Here is a 14,317-nt window from a genome sequence, read left to right on the forward strand (position 1 = left end):
TCCTCCCAATTCGTCCCTCTCTTCTCCTTCCTCTCCCCTCTCTCTAATACCTCAGCCCCACCTTTCCCTTCCACTGCCCAATCGCAGGCTCTAGCCTTCATTTGACTGGTTAAAATGGAGAGAAGGTTCACATGAAATCACCTGAGAATGTGATCCACTCCTCGTGGTCTGGGCAGCCCCTCTGGAGGAAGCAAAATACAAACAGCACCAGGGCAATCCACAGCAGGGTACAGCCTTGCTAAATGAAGTCCACCACTGGCCTTTCAGGGTTTATAGCCTTGCCCCACTTCCTGTTCAGATTCCTGTGTGAATGAAAATGTGACCAGCTAGCTTCCTGCTCCTGCCCACTATGCTTTCTCTTAGTCATGCCTTTCCTGCCTTTATGGACTCCAATTCCTCGGGAACTGTGAGCCCCCCACACCCACACTTCACCTGCACCCCAACCCCCACCCCTAATGCATTAAGTTCCACATAAGCTGCTTGGTTGGTTTTCCTTTTCCTCAGCGGACCTGGTGATGCAGTGTTACACCTTCCTGCACTCTTACAAAGGCAGAGAGCATTTCTATGGCCTTGGTGTTTCCTTCTGTAACTTCATTAGTATCTGAAAGATCTGGACCTCTGAGTGGATGACACCATTTGTTAGTAACAGGAGGAATCAGGGTCAGTGTTGGATTCAAAAGACCGGGCATAGCAGACCATAATCATGAATGCACAGGGCGTTTACAATTATAATTAAGTAACAGCACACTAAGAACACTTCAGTACCTTGTGTGATTTACATGTGTGTTCTGGGGCAGCCCTGTAATTAGAAACAAATGATTCACATGATGTTTAATCAGAGACGGTAATTAGTATGGCTTTCGTGAAGTCAAGGCCACCGTTTTTGTTTTCCCAAATTCACGCACCCTTTCATCTTCTTCACGAAATCCAGAATCTTGTTTATCATCAGCACCCACAGGAGAGCCTCTGTCTTCCATTTCCCCGACCCCAGGTTCCAGAGTCTTTTCTGGATTTCCACATATCCCAGTCCCTACATCCCAGGAGCTAGGATTCAAATTCTGCTCTGTCTCACCGACCTGGAGCTGGGGAAAGAGGCAGCAGAAACTGCAAAGTCAGAACGATGTGGTGAGGCAGAGAAGCCGAAGGCACCGTCAGGGTGAGGCAGAGGCTGTAAGTCGTAGGTAGCAGGTTCCTGATGCCGGAGGCGCCCCCAGGGAGGCAGGAACAGGGCTCTTGTTAAGTAAGCTGCATGCATAATTTATTGTCTAAACCAGGACACTTTTGAGAGCAAATGAGAGCATTATTAATAATTTCGCAGGGACTATAGACATAGGTCATGACCGTCTCCAGACCAGACTTTCTGTTACACGACGGCCAAGCAGACACTGGAGAGAAAGGGAAGAGGTTTGTGTGTCATGGCACCTGAGTGTGCTTTGTAAGTGTACAGACGTGAGGGCTGCGTGTTAGGAAGAAGGATGACACCCAGTGCTCTAAAAGCCCAGCTTCAATCAATCTGGGTATTTAACCCTCTTCCCTCCCAGTTCCCTTCTGCAGGAAGTCAGATTTTCTAAAATGATGGCTCTGATTTTTTTTTCTGTTCAAAACAAAACAAAACAAAAAACTCAGCTTTCTCCCCTCCCTCTAGGGCTAGTAAAAAAAAAGTCTGGTTTACTGACACTGGGGTCCTAGCCCACTTTTATTTTTTAGTCTAATTGCTTGAGGTGTAGAATGTCCGATCACCGTGGCTGCTGGTCATCCTCTCTTTAACATCCGGCCTCCATTCTTTCCTTCACACCCCACTCACCATCTTGCTAGCCAGACACCTTTCATCCTCTCTTGGTACTTACACAATTTCTACCCACTCTCCCCGACTACTTAGAACGCCAGTATTGGTGCTGAGAACTGGGAACTAGAAGAAGCCTTCCCTCTGAACCTTCGGCGGTCTATGCAGACCTCTGTGTACCTTTGCACAGAGACAGGACAGCTCTTTGCCTTGTGTTATTGTGATTTGGAGAAACGCACTGGCTTCCCCAACGGAGCAGAAATCAGCATAGGGCAGACTTGAGGTTCGATTCCTTGTAAAGCTCAAAGAACTTACTCTACATCCTGCTTTGGGGGGACCTGCGCAGTCTTGTTGAATTAGGGTCTAGAGATGGATGTTCGAAATCCTGATGCCAGTCATCTCTGTGAGGTTGTGGGACAAAGGCAATCCTTGCGTTGTTTGCCGGAGCCTGTGGACTGGAGCAGATGTGGGCCTCTGTCTTGCTCACCCTCATGGGTGGAACTAGGAATTCTGTTCCAGAGCTCAACCAGAGCTCTGCTTCGGCAGGACGGGTAGTCAGCAAACTTTGTCTGAACACAGACTTCTCAGGACCTCCAGCTCCAGGCACTTCTTTGCTTTGGTCGCCATAATTGCTGGTGGCTATTATTTTAAAAAAGACTTAATTTAAAATTATGTTATTGTGTATGCTCATAGGCATGCTCTTGTGGATACATGCAGGTGCTCACAGAGGCGAGAGGCATTATAGAGCCCCCAGGCTGGAGTTACAATGGTCGTGAGCCCTCTGACACGGTTGCTGGGAACCAGGATTAAGTCCTCTGGAAGTGCAGCAGACTCTCAGAGCTGTCCCTCCAGCTCTGCTGTCATTTTTTGGATGCAAGGATTTGAACTTCATCTGAAATCGAATGCACTAGGCACAAGGCTGATGTCTTTTTTTTTTTAAATTAAATCAGTTTTCTATATCCTAGCTAACCTGATCTGGACTGTTAATCCTGGTTTCTCTGAAACCCACAGTGACTAACAGTGAAAGGAAACACTGTTGGGCAGGATCTTCACTCATAACGGATCACCACCCTGCCATATGTCCTTGGCACACACCCTGTTTCCTGGGGCTTTTGTTTTGTGCAGTGAGGCATGCTGGAGGTGCCTGTTGCCGAGAACTGCCCTTGTCATTTCTCACAGGCAGGGGTACCAAAAGCTTTTTCCAAACAGAAGGAATTCAGGGCACCAGCATCCCCTGGCATCTGTGATCTTGAAACTGTGGATTATGGAAAATTTTGTTTTTATTTATACATTTATTAAAAAAAAGTCAAATGCTTTCTCTTCTAGCCACTTCAGAGTTACTTAAGAGCCCATCTGCTATTATGGCCTGAGTATCATGAAAGAGAGCATCGTTTTACTTTGTCTTACTGTGCCTTATAGAATATTTAGGTTATTAATATCTTTCAAATGATAGGTCACTATATTAAATATTCTTTAATATATAGACCAGCTGTATCATAAACAAAACATTTTATGTGCATTTTGAATCAGCATTGCATGTGGAAGGCACAGGGATGATTCGGTGAGGGTGGTTAATACATTTTGATTCTGAAGCATCAAATGGCTGCAGAATGGTGGACCTATCTTTCTGATTCAATTTTACTTATCAACCCAATACATAACTACTTGTAAACATGGGCTTTTCTAAAGCTGGTTAAGATCCTAGACCAACCTTAGCCCCATATCACTTTGCTAGAGTTATGAATCAAGTAACTTAAGCCGCTTGCTGGAACAGTAGAGCTTGAGAGAATTAAAGCTGAAGGACTGTATCATTCTGTTGGCTGCAGGGCCAGCGTATGTTCAGAAAGAGGGAAAAGAAGCTCACAAACACCCCCAAAACAAAACCTTTGTTTAAACATTTATTTTTATTTTATGTGTATGGCTGTGTCTTTTCTGTATGTATGTCTGTGCACCATGTGTATGCCTGGTTTGCTAGGAGGCCCTGAAGCTGGAGTTAGAGACTGTTGTGGGCCACCATGTGGGAGTTGGGAATTGAACCTGGTTCCTCTGAAAGAGCAGTCAGGACTCTTAGCTGTTGAGCCTTCTCTCCAGCCCTGAAGTTCTACTTCTTGATAGAAATGGTCATCTTTAATCCTCCTCTTTTATAGAGCAAAACTGTTACTCTGATAGTTTAGACCCTTGTACTATTTACTGCATTTTTAATTATAAAAAAGTCAGCCACCATTTCTTAAATATTTTTCCCTCTTCCTCCCCCTTTTCCACACCTGTAGCTTCTATCACAGGTATATTAAATTCTCTTGGTTTTGTCTCACAGGCCACTGAGTCTCTGCTTATTTGTTTTTAATCTTTGTTCTCTCTGTATTTTACTTAGATAACTTTTATTGCTGGCCTCTTTGTTCACTGATGGTTTTCTTTACGGTGACCAATCTGCTCTTAATTTCATATGGTCTGGTTGTTTTTTCCCTTTCCTTTTGTATTTTTCAGCCTTAGAATTCTCATTTGGGTTAAAACAAACAAACAAACAAACAAGAAAAAAAGAAAAACAAAAAAAACCTTGAAAATCTTACTGCTGTTTCCTGTCTGTTCATTTACTATGTCAATCTTTTCCTTTAAATTCTTGAACACGTTTATCGCAGTCATTCTAATGTTCTTTCTTGGTACTTTCAACATCTCTAGATCTGTTTCCATTTTCCCATTTGTCAAGACTTATAGTATTTTATGATGGAGTGTTAGACATTTTGGATATTATAATAATTGAGAGGTTGGAATTTCTTTTTTAAAAAGAGGGCCAGTTTATACTCTCATAGGCAGCTAATAGATCAGCTTGATTCTACAAAGCATATTTTTAAGCCTTGTCTGGGGAAGTCTATGGTGTGGGCTGGCATACTGTTTTGGGAGTTCGAGTTGAATGCCCAAGGTGGTTGGAGGCCCTGTCTTCTTTGGCTGTTCAGAGCTCCTGTATCTGTGAGAATATTTGATCTACAGAATCCTGTAGAGCTCATCTCCAAAGCTGTGTTCTGCCAGACCTCTGTAGCCTTGCATGTGCAGCTAATGATTCAATAAGACCCTGCCCTCAGTTCACTCCTTCCACAGCTTATTTTGTGAATCACTTCCCTGCAAACTGTCACTGCCAGCCCAGTGAGTCCACCATGCTTCCTCTTTACCCAAGTTTCACGAAGTGTATGAACAATACAAGGCTGTTATGTGAATCCCCCTTGTATGTCTCTTCTTGCTTGGCCCACAGTCCAGTGTTGCCTGTTACCTAATGCCTGAAAACAGGTACTTTATACATTTGTTCATTTTCTATTTACTCTGGAAGGATTCATCTGGTACTAGCATTCCATCACAGTGTGAAGTGAAAGTTTCTCTTCCTTTATTGGAGATACAAGAGGGGTGTGTGTGTGTGTGTGTGTGTGTGTGTGTGTGTGTGTGTGTGTGGTTAAACTCAGGACCTATATATGATAACATGTATTCTACTACCAAATTATGCCATAGATTTTTATTTTCTTTTTTAGACATGGTAGCACTAGCCTGGGCCTGTCTAGAGCTTGATATGTAGACCAGGATGGTTTCAAAACTCACAGATATTCCCTTGCCTCTTCCTCTTGAGTGCTGGAATTAAAATGTGTGGCATTGTGCCCTGCTAGAATTTTTTAATAAATAAAAGCTATTAGAAAAAAAAACAAATAAATTGTCCTTCTCTGTGGTGCTTAAATGACCAGTCTGAATTATCAAATATGGACATTGGTTAACCCATGTCTTTTTAACCAGTTACTTTTCTCTTGCTGTGAAGAGGGATCATAACCAGGGCACCTTACAGAAGGAAGAATTTATTGGGGCTTACAGTTTCAGAGTGTAAGTCTATGACATCATGCTGGGAGCTGGGCAGTAGGTAGGCAAGCATGCTGCTGAAGCAATAGCTAAGAGTTACTTCTGATGCACAAGCAGGGGCAGAGAGCTCACTGAAATGGTGTGGGCCCTGCACCCAGTGACACCTCCTCCATCAAGCACACCCCCTAACCTTCCCAAACAGTTCCACCAACTGGAGACCAAGTATTTATAGAAGCCTACGGGAGCAATTCTCATTCTAACCACGACAGCCAGCCACACTTATAAGGACTGTGTATATTAAACTATTATTTAATGGGTGCGGTTTGGTAAGAGATTTGTGATCTGATTAAATGGGTCCCAGCTTAGCATCCGTGCTCACTTCTCCTTTGGGTTCTTCAAGTTGTTACAGGCAGGAGCACCCGTAGCAGGTCCTGAGAGATACTTGGTGCTAGATGGGGAGGCAGAAATATACAAGAAGTATTTCATGAAGAGCTGGGACCAGACAAATGACTAAGAAGGCCCAAGGCTGCATAACTAACTCAGAAGCTATTTTTTTTTCTTAGGGAGAACTTAACCAGTTGGTTCAGTCCTTTTTAAACCTTCCCTGATAAAAATCTCTTCCCCTCTTCTGATGCTACTGGTTGTGTGTCCCATGCTTCAGACGGGCCTGGATGATACAAGCCAGGAAAACCACTGGTCCAGGCTAGCTAATGCCAGTTTTGTTGCCCACAGTATAGACAAGACTGGTTGACCCTGAATGGTAGTGGCTTTGATATACAACACATGAAATAACATATAGAATAGAATACGCACTTCTATAGAATAGAACCCATGCTTCCCTTCTCATTGCTCAAGAATGGGATGATCAGTAGGCAGGTATGTGTCTCATACCTATAACCTAGGATGGGGGAGGTAGGAGCAGGAAGATCATGAGTTCAAAGCCAGCTTGAGCTGCTTAGATATTCCTGGTCGGTCTATGAGACCTGAACTCGAAAACTGACAGATGATAGACAGACAGACAGACAGACAGAAGGCAGGCAGGCAGGCAGGCAGACAAGAAGCAATTTAAAATTTTCAGGAGCATCTGACTCTCCTGACTCTTGCCGCAAGTGGGCCAGCCTCATGAGAATCTCTGGCTAACTCCTCTGTGAGTCACCCCCAGGAAAAGTCACTCGTGCTGTTTTAGCCTGAAACATTTTTAAAAAGCACCCGTTACCTGACTCATCCTGGACGCTCTTCTAGAATGTCAAGGACTGAACGGAACCATCTTTTACCCTAATGCTAACAGGACAAGCGTATGGCAGTGCTCCAGTCTGTGTACATCTGGGATGTCTACTTCAGCTGTATCTGCAGAGCCTCTGGCTGGGGCTGTGTGCATGGCCTGATGGTGCTGTCCTGACACAATCAAGAGATATTGGGAAGGGGGCTTCTGAAATTGATACGGCCTTTGTTTTCTATACCGAAGACCAGCCTTGTACACGCCAGGCAAGTGATCTACCTGCCACATCTCCATCCCCTAGACAAGGCCATACTTTGATTTTTGTATTGTGGTTTAAATCTGAAGAAACAAATCACAGCACTGAATGTGATCAAAAAGCCTTCCTTCCTCTCTATTTACTCCCAAATACCAGACTCAATGAGATTCCTCCAGGTAACAGTGAGATTTTTTTTTTTCCCAAGGGCCACAGAGCAGTGGCCTTCAGTCCCCTGTGGAACCTGTGACAAAGTAGCTGCATCTAATGGGGAGTGAAGGTACATGGGCCTCCTTACCTTTGTTCAAGGTCAAATCAGGCATTTCCACCAGCCTGCCCCCAGGGATCCAGCAGTGCTTATGTAATCACTTGCTGCCTCTGCCAGGTGTGCCAGGTGCCATGCATAAAAGGGGTGCCACCCCAGCTCCCTCTCTCCCTCTCCCTCTCCCTTTCTCTCCCCCTCCCTCTCACATTCCCTGTCTGTCTCTCTGTCTGTCTGTCTGTCTGCTTGCTTGCTTGCTTGCCTGTCTCTATCTTACCATCATGTCCTCTTCAAGACAAGCCTTTTACTGCCCCCACTCTCCCAATAAACCTCTTACACTAGATCTGTTTACTGGCGTCACTTTTTAGTGTCATGCCTACCTTGGCCACAGGTTCCACCTTCCCAGCATTTATCCTATCAGGTTGGCTACTAAGCAGCAGTCTGCCAACTCTGTGGCCTCTGCTTCTTGGTGGCCAATGCTCAGTGATCGGAAGGATTGGAAAGACCTGCCAGGCCTTGGTTAAGGGTAGCTATGAGCACACTGGCAGAGTCAAAGATCACAGCAGACAAAGGAAAATTTCGGCAACTGAGTTGAGGGATGTGTGTACATGGGTATATATGTGCTCCTGTATATGTACCCGTATGTCAGCTTGTGTATGTGTGTATACATAGGCATGCAGGCACATGTGTAGTGAATGAATCAGAAGCTGGCAGAGGGGAGGAGTCAGGAGGATAGGAATCTCTAGGGAGAAAACTGAAATGACAACAGCAAGCTTTACGGACACTTTTTTTGGTTAGCACTTTGCTAACAGTGCTGCTATAGTTCTATAGTTACAAAAAGAGAAATGAGGAGTGCTTGCACACACACACATATACACACACATACAACACACATACACACATACATACATATATGCATACACACATATGTATATACACACACATACACCTACACACACACATATATATATACACATACACACATACACACACATACACATACACATATATATACACACATACACATACTCACATATATATACACATACACACACATATATACACAAATACACACATATATATACACACACACATATACACACATACCCACATATACATATATACACATGCACATACATACATACACACATGCATGCACACACACATGCATGCACACACACACACACACACACACACAGACACTTTGGGGTTTTTAAAACAATGCACTATTGAGATCATCTTGCTAGAATTTTACCCATAGTGACACCTTTCTTTTCTGAATTCCTTTCCTCTTGATTGGGAATTGTTGTATGTGCACCGATGCCCATCACTCTGGGCACACAAATCATGGTCTTTATGGCACTAGATAGCTTTCCTTACTTCCTTAGAAAATATATGCAGACCGAGTGAACCGTCATCAATTCCTTCTTTCTGAATGTCATTGACATTGTCGGAAGAACTTGCAGTTAGGACAGAGTACACAGTGTTCTAGAGTGGTTAATGACTGTGTAATTAAGACAATAACCTGAGAAGTGGCAAACATCTTGCATCTCAAAGACCTTTGACACCCCTACATCATCACTGGTATTATAAATACTCATGATTGCAGCACACTGATTCATGTGTCTAAATGTTTGTGAGTGTAAAATGGGATCCATTGCTTTCTCTAATACGCCATGGTGATCAAAATTTTCCATTGGTGTCAAAACTTCTTGAAAAGCTAAGTGTTAGAGAGACTGAGATCATTAAGTGTGCATTGTTTAAGATCTTATCATTCTAATAGGAAAGAATATACACATGTCTAAAGATCACACAAAAGTCACACAAGTATGCTAAGTATTTCTCAAGCTTAGTATTCATTGCTTTCTTTAGACACTCGTGTGTGTGTGTGTGTGTGTGTGTGCGTGTGTGTGTATGTGTGTGTTACATTTATGTGCACATGCATGCCTGTGTGTGTGTGGAGGCCAGAGGCCAGCACTCAGTGTCTTCCTCTGTCATTGTCTACCCTAAGTTTTGAGACAGGGTCTCTCACTGGATGTGGATCTCACCTTATCCACAGACCATTCCCTCAACCCGTCGTTAGATGCTTTTAAAGGCCATGGTGACTAATGATCATATTGACGAGGGTACTGCTGCTGCTGCTACTGGCTTCTGTAGCCTTCTGTACTTTGTAAAGGCCACATGAGTTATTTTAGCTTTGGCGATTGCTCATCAAGGGAGAAATATATATATATATATATATATATATATATATATATATTACATTATTACATTAACTTCTTGTTGAGATGGAGATTCAAACTGAGCTACAAAGTCATTTTTAGTTCAAGTGTGTTTAACTAGCCTTCTGCCCAATGTTCTGAAACACATACACTAATCCTCAGGAGACATTTGAGATGGAACCAGTGGGACTAGCAGAGCTGGTACAGGGACCAGCGTGTGTGATGCTCTGGGGCAGAGGTGGCAGAGTGGCAAGCATACATGAGACTCTGGGTCTGCTCTCCAGTGCTGCATAAACATACACTCACACAAACACCCAGACACAGAAAAAGACACAAAACAAATAAATGCAACATAATTCTTTTAAATTAAAAAAATATCATTTTTCACTCTTTGGGGAACTTAAATGTTTAACCACGGGCGACGTCACAGAGACCTTTGTGTTAGGACTGCATGAAACCATTGATCCTTTGTGACTTAAAGTCTGGGTTTGAACCGTGCTGATATGGCTTCCTTTGAACTTCATGGAGGTACATTTTTCTTCTGCTGCTTTTGAGGGTTAAGTTTCTCTTATGTAGTTTCAGGCTGACGATCTACAGCTGCCCTGGTCTGCCTTCCTAATAAAGGGTGTCCCGGGGGCGGAGGGATAAACAGGGGTTTTGCTTTCCTTTGGGAGGGAAGAGGGACCCTCATCTCTTCTAATTTTCCCACCACCTCAGTCTCATTTTTAGTTACTGTCCTTGCAATTTCTCCTGGGGTAATTTCCATCCTTGCCTTGCTTTGGGCAGTCCCAGGCCTCCTATGGCAGTGCCCTGCCCTCCTATAGGTGCCGACTGTGTTGCATATACCCAGCTGGCTGGATGCCGTCCGAGGGACACCGTGTTGTTCTTGCTGTACTGAAAATGTTTCCCTCCAAGCTCACACAGGGTCTTTGGGTAGCAATCTGTTCAATCTTGAAATTCTAGTGACATTTTTAAGCCCTGAGCCTTGAGGCCTTTGCTTCTGATAGTTTGGGAGACCACCATAGATGGTGGATGGAGAGGGGTCCTGATACAATGGTGTTGTGTTGCTATAATAAAATATCACAGACTGGGATGTTTATAAAGAAAAAAAATGTCTGTCATGGTTCTGGAGTCTGGGCGATCCATTAGAAGATGGGGAAATCATACTTGCAGGGCCTTCTTGCAAGAAGACAAAAAGTATTGTCTATGCAAAAGCCAAAGAGAAAGGCCGGGAGAGGGAGGAGAGGCGCCATACTCATCCTTTTATTAGGGACTTGTTTCTGTGACAGCAGTATGGTCCTTCATGAGGGCACAGCAGTCAGGGCCCGACAACCTTTTAAAGGTCTCAACATGGCTACCTTGAAGCCTTAGAGCAAACCACAGCAATACTGAGGCTTATGGGTCCCCTGGTAGTCCGTCATCCCGGGAACTGGGCACTGTATATCCCAGGTTTCCTTCTTCTACAGGAAGTTCTACCCACACCTTTTCTGTGGGAATTATCTGAGAGGCTAGCCAGGACCACAGACAGTTTCTCTGAATTTAGTGTTCTTGACTCTGAGCAGACCTGCCCTAGACATATGTAATAGTTAGAACTTAAGATGGACAGAGGCTCCGAGAGAAAGAGAGAGATGGAGACAGAGATAGAGAAAGAGACAGACAGACAGACAGACAGTCCCGTGATGGGGACAGCTGGACCAATATTTGGAATGGAACACTTGGGATAGCCAACTATTCACGGCACAGGCCTGTAGTCCAGCACTTGGGAGGTAGAGGGAGGCGGTTCAAAGTCATCCCGGGCCACATTCTAAGTTCCAGGCTGTCTCAGGCTACTGGCGACCGTGTCTCGTGGTAGATGTCTGTCCAGCTGTAATGAGTTCTGCCTTGCGACCCATTTCTCACTAAGACCTGACAGGTTCTGTGCCCTTTCTCCCCCCACCCCCCACAGGCCGTTGGAGCGATCTAGTGAAGATGTGGACATAATTTTCACGCGGCTGAAAGGAGTTAAAGCTTTTGAGAGATTTCACCCAAACCTCCTTCGGCAGATTTGTTTATGCAGTTACTATGAGAACCTGGAGAAAGGAATCACACGTAAGGCCCGTGACTCCCGTGGTGTGTGCTTGGGTGTGGCTTGTGTTCCTCTGGGGCTATCCTGGGGAAGAGAGAGCATCGGCAGAGTCTGGTGCCAGATATTTGGGCTTCCAAGTGAGCTGACCTCTCTCTCTCTCTCAATCTCTCTCTCTCTCTCTCTCTCTCTCTCTCTCTCTCTCTCTCTCTCTCTTCTCTCTCTCTCCTGTGTTTATTTTGCTCCTCAGTCTTTGATGACTCCCCCCCCCCAAACTCAGGGCTGCAACTCACTTTCTAGATGGGTCTGGAAGGACAGACTGACATATTCATTTAGCGGTATCCTTAGAGATCCAAATAATTATCATCTTTAATCCAGGAAAGAGGTGACTACTGAGCTATTAACAAGTTTTCTTGCCTAATGCTGTTAGCTATGTTTTAAACGGACCTCGGTTATAAATAGTATTTATTTTAGGTGTGAATCGGGGCAGCAAGAACAAAATGATAGGTCAGAAGTGCCTTTATAAAGTGCTTTCCTTTTCATTAAGAAAGCAGCGGCTCCCCGTGTCTGGGTATATTTTATTCTGCAGTAACAGAATACTTCCACTCAACTGCCTTGAATAGCCAGTGGCTCATTCAGGAAGGAAAGAGGTAAAAATCCAATTTCTCACGTATGAAAGCACTGAGGTGAGATGCTTCGTGGTGGGTGGTGAAGAGTCTGTGGTCCCCTCAGCCTCCCCATGTACCTCAGGGCTTGGCTTGTGTCTCAGGCAGCTGCAGCACGTGGAGGCATTCTGTGTCCACAGCAGAAATCCTCCCTGAAGGACTGTTCCCTCTCAGTTCCCCAGCAGACTTCCTGCACTGAGTCACTGGCCGGAGTTTTACCCCATGGCTAAAGTCTAGACCAATCAATCCCTGGCAAGGCTGATGAAGTGCCCTGGATTGACTAAAGCAACTTTCGCCATGCCAGCGAGGCGAGGGCCGGAACTTTAGGACCAGGCCTGTGGATAAGGGTGTGAACTTGCATAAAATCTGGCTTGGTTGAGTACAAGCACATGTGTGTGTGCTCTGGGTGGGATCATTATAGAAAAGGTAGGAAATTAACCACCTGTCATGTGGGTGGAAAGTACACAGGTAGGAAAGTCACCTGTCATGCCCAGGCCTAGAGATGACTAATAATATTTAGTATGTATCTGTTGAAATGTTTTCCCAGGTCCACACACACAAATGGTCACGTTTCTGGTTTTAAAAGTTTCTCTAAACAGGGACAGGAGAGATGGCTCAGTGGAAGGTTAAGTGGCTCTTTGGAAGGTTAAGTTTCCCAGGATCCATTTGGGGCAACTCACACAATCATCTAATTCCAGCTACTGAGGCTTTGAGATTCTCTTCTGACCTCTGCAGACAGACATGTGTGTGCATGCATGTGCACACACAGTCATCCATACACACACACACACACACACACACACACACACACACACACAGAGAGAGAGAGAGAGAGAGAGAGAGAGAGAGAGAGAGACTAACACACAAATAAATAATAAAATAAATCTTTAAACATTCTCTATGTATTTCAAACCAACTATTGATGTCAGAAAATTCATTCTTTGGGAGGATGCTTTTGTTTCTTAAAGCCATTTTGAAACAAATATTGCATAGCATGTAATGGGAATTGGATCACATTGCAGCTCTAAGCATGTTGCAGAGGCTGAGAGTCAATGTCACTAGAAAGGCCAGTGTGACTGTGTCATTATCCTCTTACTCCATCTCTGTCCTGGCTGGATGCCCTCCCTGTCCTGTGGTTCTCTACAACACGGCCCACATGGGCTCAGAGCACACCTTTGCCTCTGGTCCCCAAAAGCTGTATCCTAGGTATTGCCAGGCCTTGGCTCACCCTCTAAGCTGGACTTTGATTTTTCAGCAAGCCATTTGCTTGATCTTTGATTATAAACATTAAAAAAAGAAAAAAACAAAACAAAACAAAACAGATCATTCCATGTGGTTCCTTAGCCAACCATAGAGTTGGTTTGTATGAAATATTGGAGCAAGAGTTTCAGAGACTGATTTTTTTCTCTCTCTTTTTAAAATAAAAGATTTATTTTATTTTTATTCCTCTCTCTCTCTCTGTCTCTCTCTCTCTCTCTCTGTCTCTCTCTGTCTCTCTCTCTCTCTCCCTGTGTGTGTGTGTGTGTGTGTGTGTGTGTGTGTGTGTACTTATGTGTGTGTGTCTGTGTGAATGTCTGCTACATGAGTGCCAGTGTGCACTGAGGTCAGAGGAGGGTGTTGCATGCCCTGGAGCTGGAGTTTTGGTAGTTCTCAAACTAGGGAGCTGGGAACCGTACTCATCCTCTGGAAGAGTAGGAGGTGCTCTTAGCTGCAGAGCTGTCTCTCCAGCCCTACAGATGTCTTATCAAAGTCTACTATTAGCATAATACAGGAGCTAGTGTTTGTCCTGAAGATCTAAATGGTTTCTGAGATTACAAACTCAGAGACAATGCAGGTTCAGAAACATCTGGTGTGGATTATGACCAAGTGCCTAAGTGCAGTGGATTCAAAAAACAAACAAGAAAACTGATGGCTCGGTCTTTATAATTTTTATAAACAAAGAAAAAAAGAAGCCATCCATTGGTTTGTTGAAAAGGAAACATCCATTCATTTATCTACTAACTTTTTACTTCCTGACAAA

General features: G+C 44.2%; 1 protein-coding gene across 2 annotated transcripts in view; it reads left to right on the forward strand.

Annotated features, from left to right (window-relative positions):
- The window catches only part of Rapgef4 (Rap guanine nucleotide exchange factor 4), a 287,989-nt gene that overhangs the window by 44,618 nt on the left and 229,054 nt on the right, over nucleotides 1-14,317 (forward strand). For both annotated transcript variants that reach the window (XM_032903483.1, XM_032903485.1), the window contains exon 2: nucleotides 11,516-11,658. In XM_032903483.1, the coding sequence (XP_032759374.1) occupies nucleotides 11,516-11,658 (143 nt within the window). The remainder of the gene's footprint in view (nucleotides 1-11,515; nucleotides 11,659-14,317) is intronic.

Source organism: Rattus rattus, chromosome 5 (genome assembly GCF_011064425.1).
Source record: "Rattus rattus isolate New Zealand chromosome 5, Rrattus_CSIRO_v1, whole genome shotgun sequence".
In the NCBI taxonomy this organism is placed as follows: Eukaryota; Metazoa; Chordata; class Mammalia; order Rodentia; family Muridae; genus Rattus; species Rattus rattus.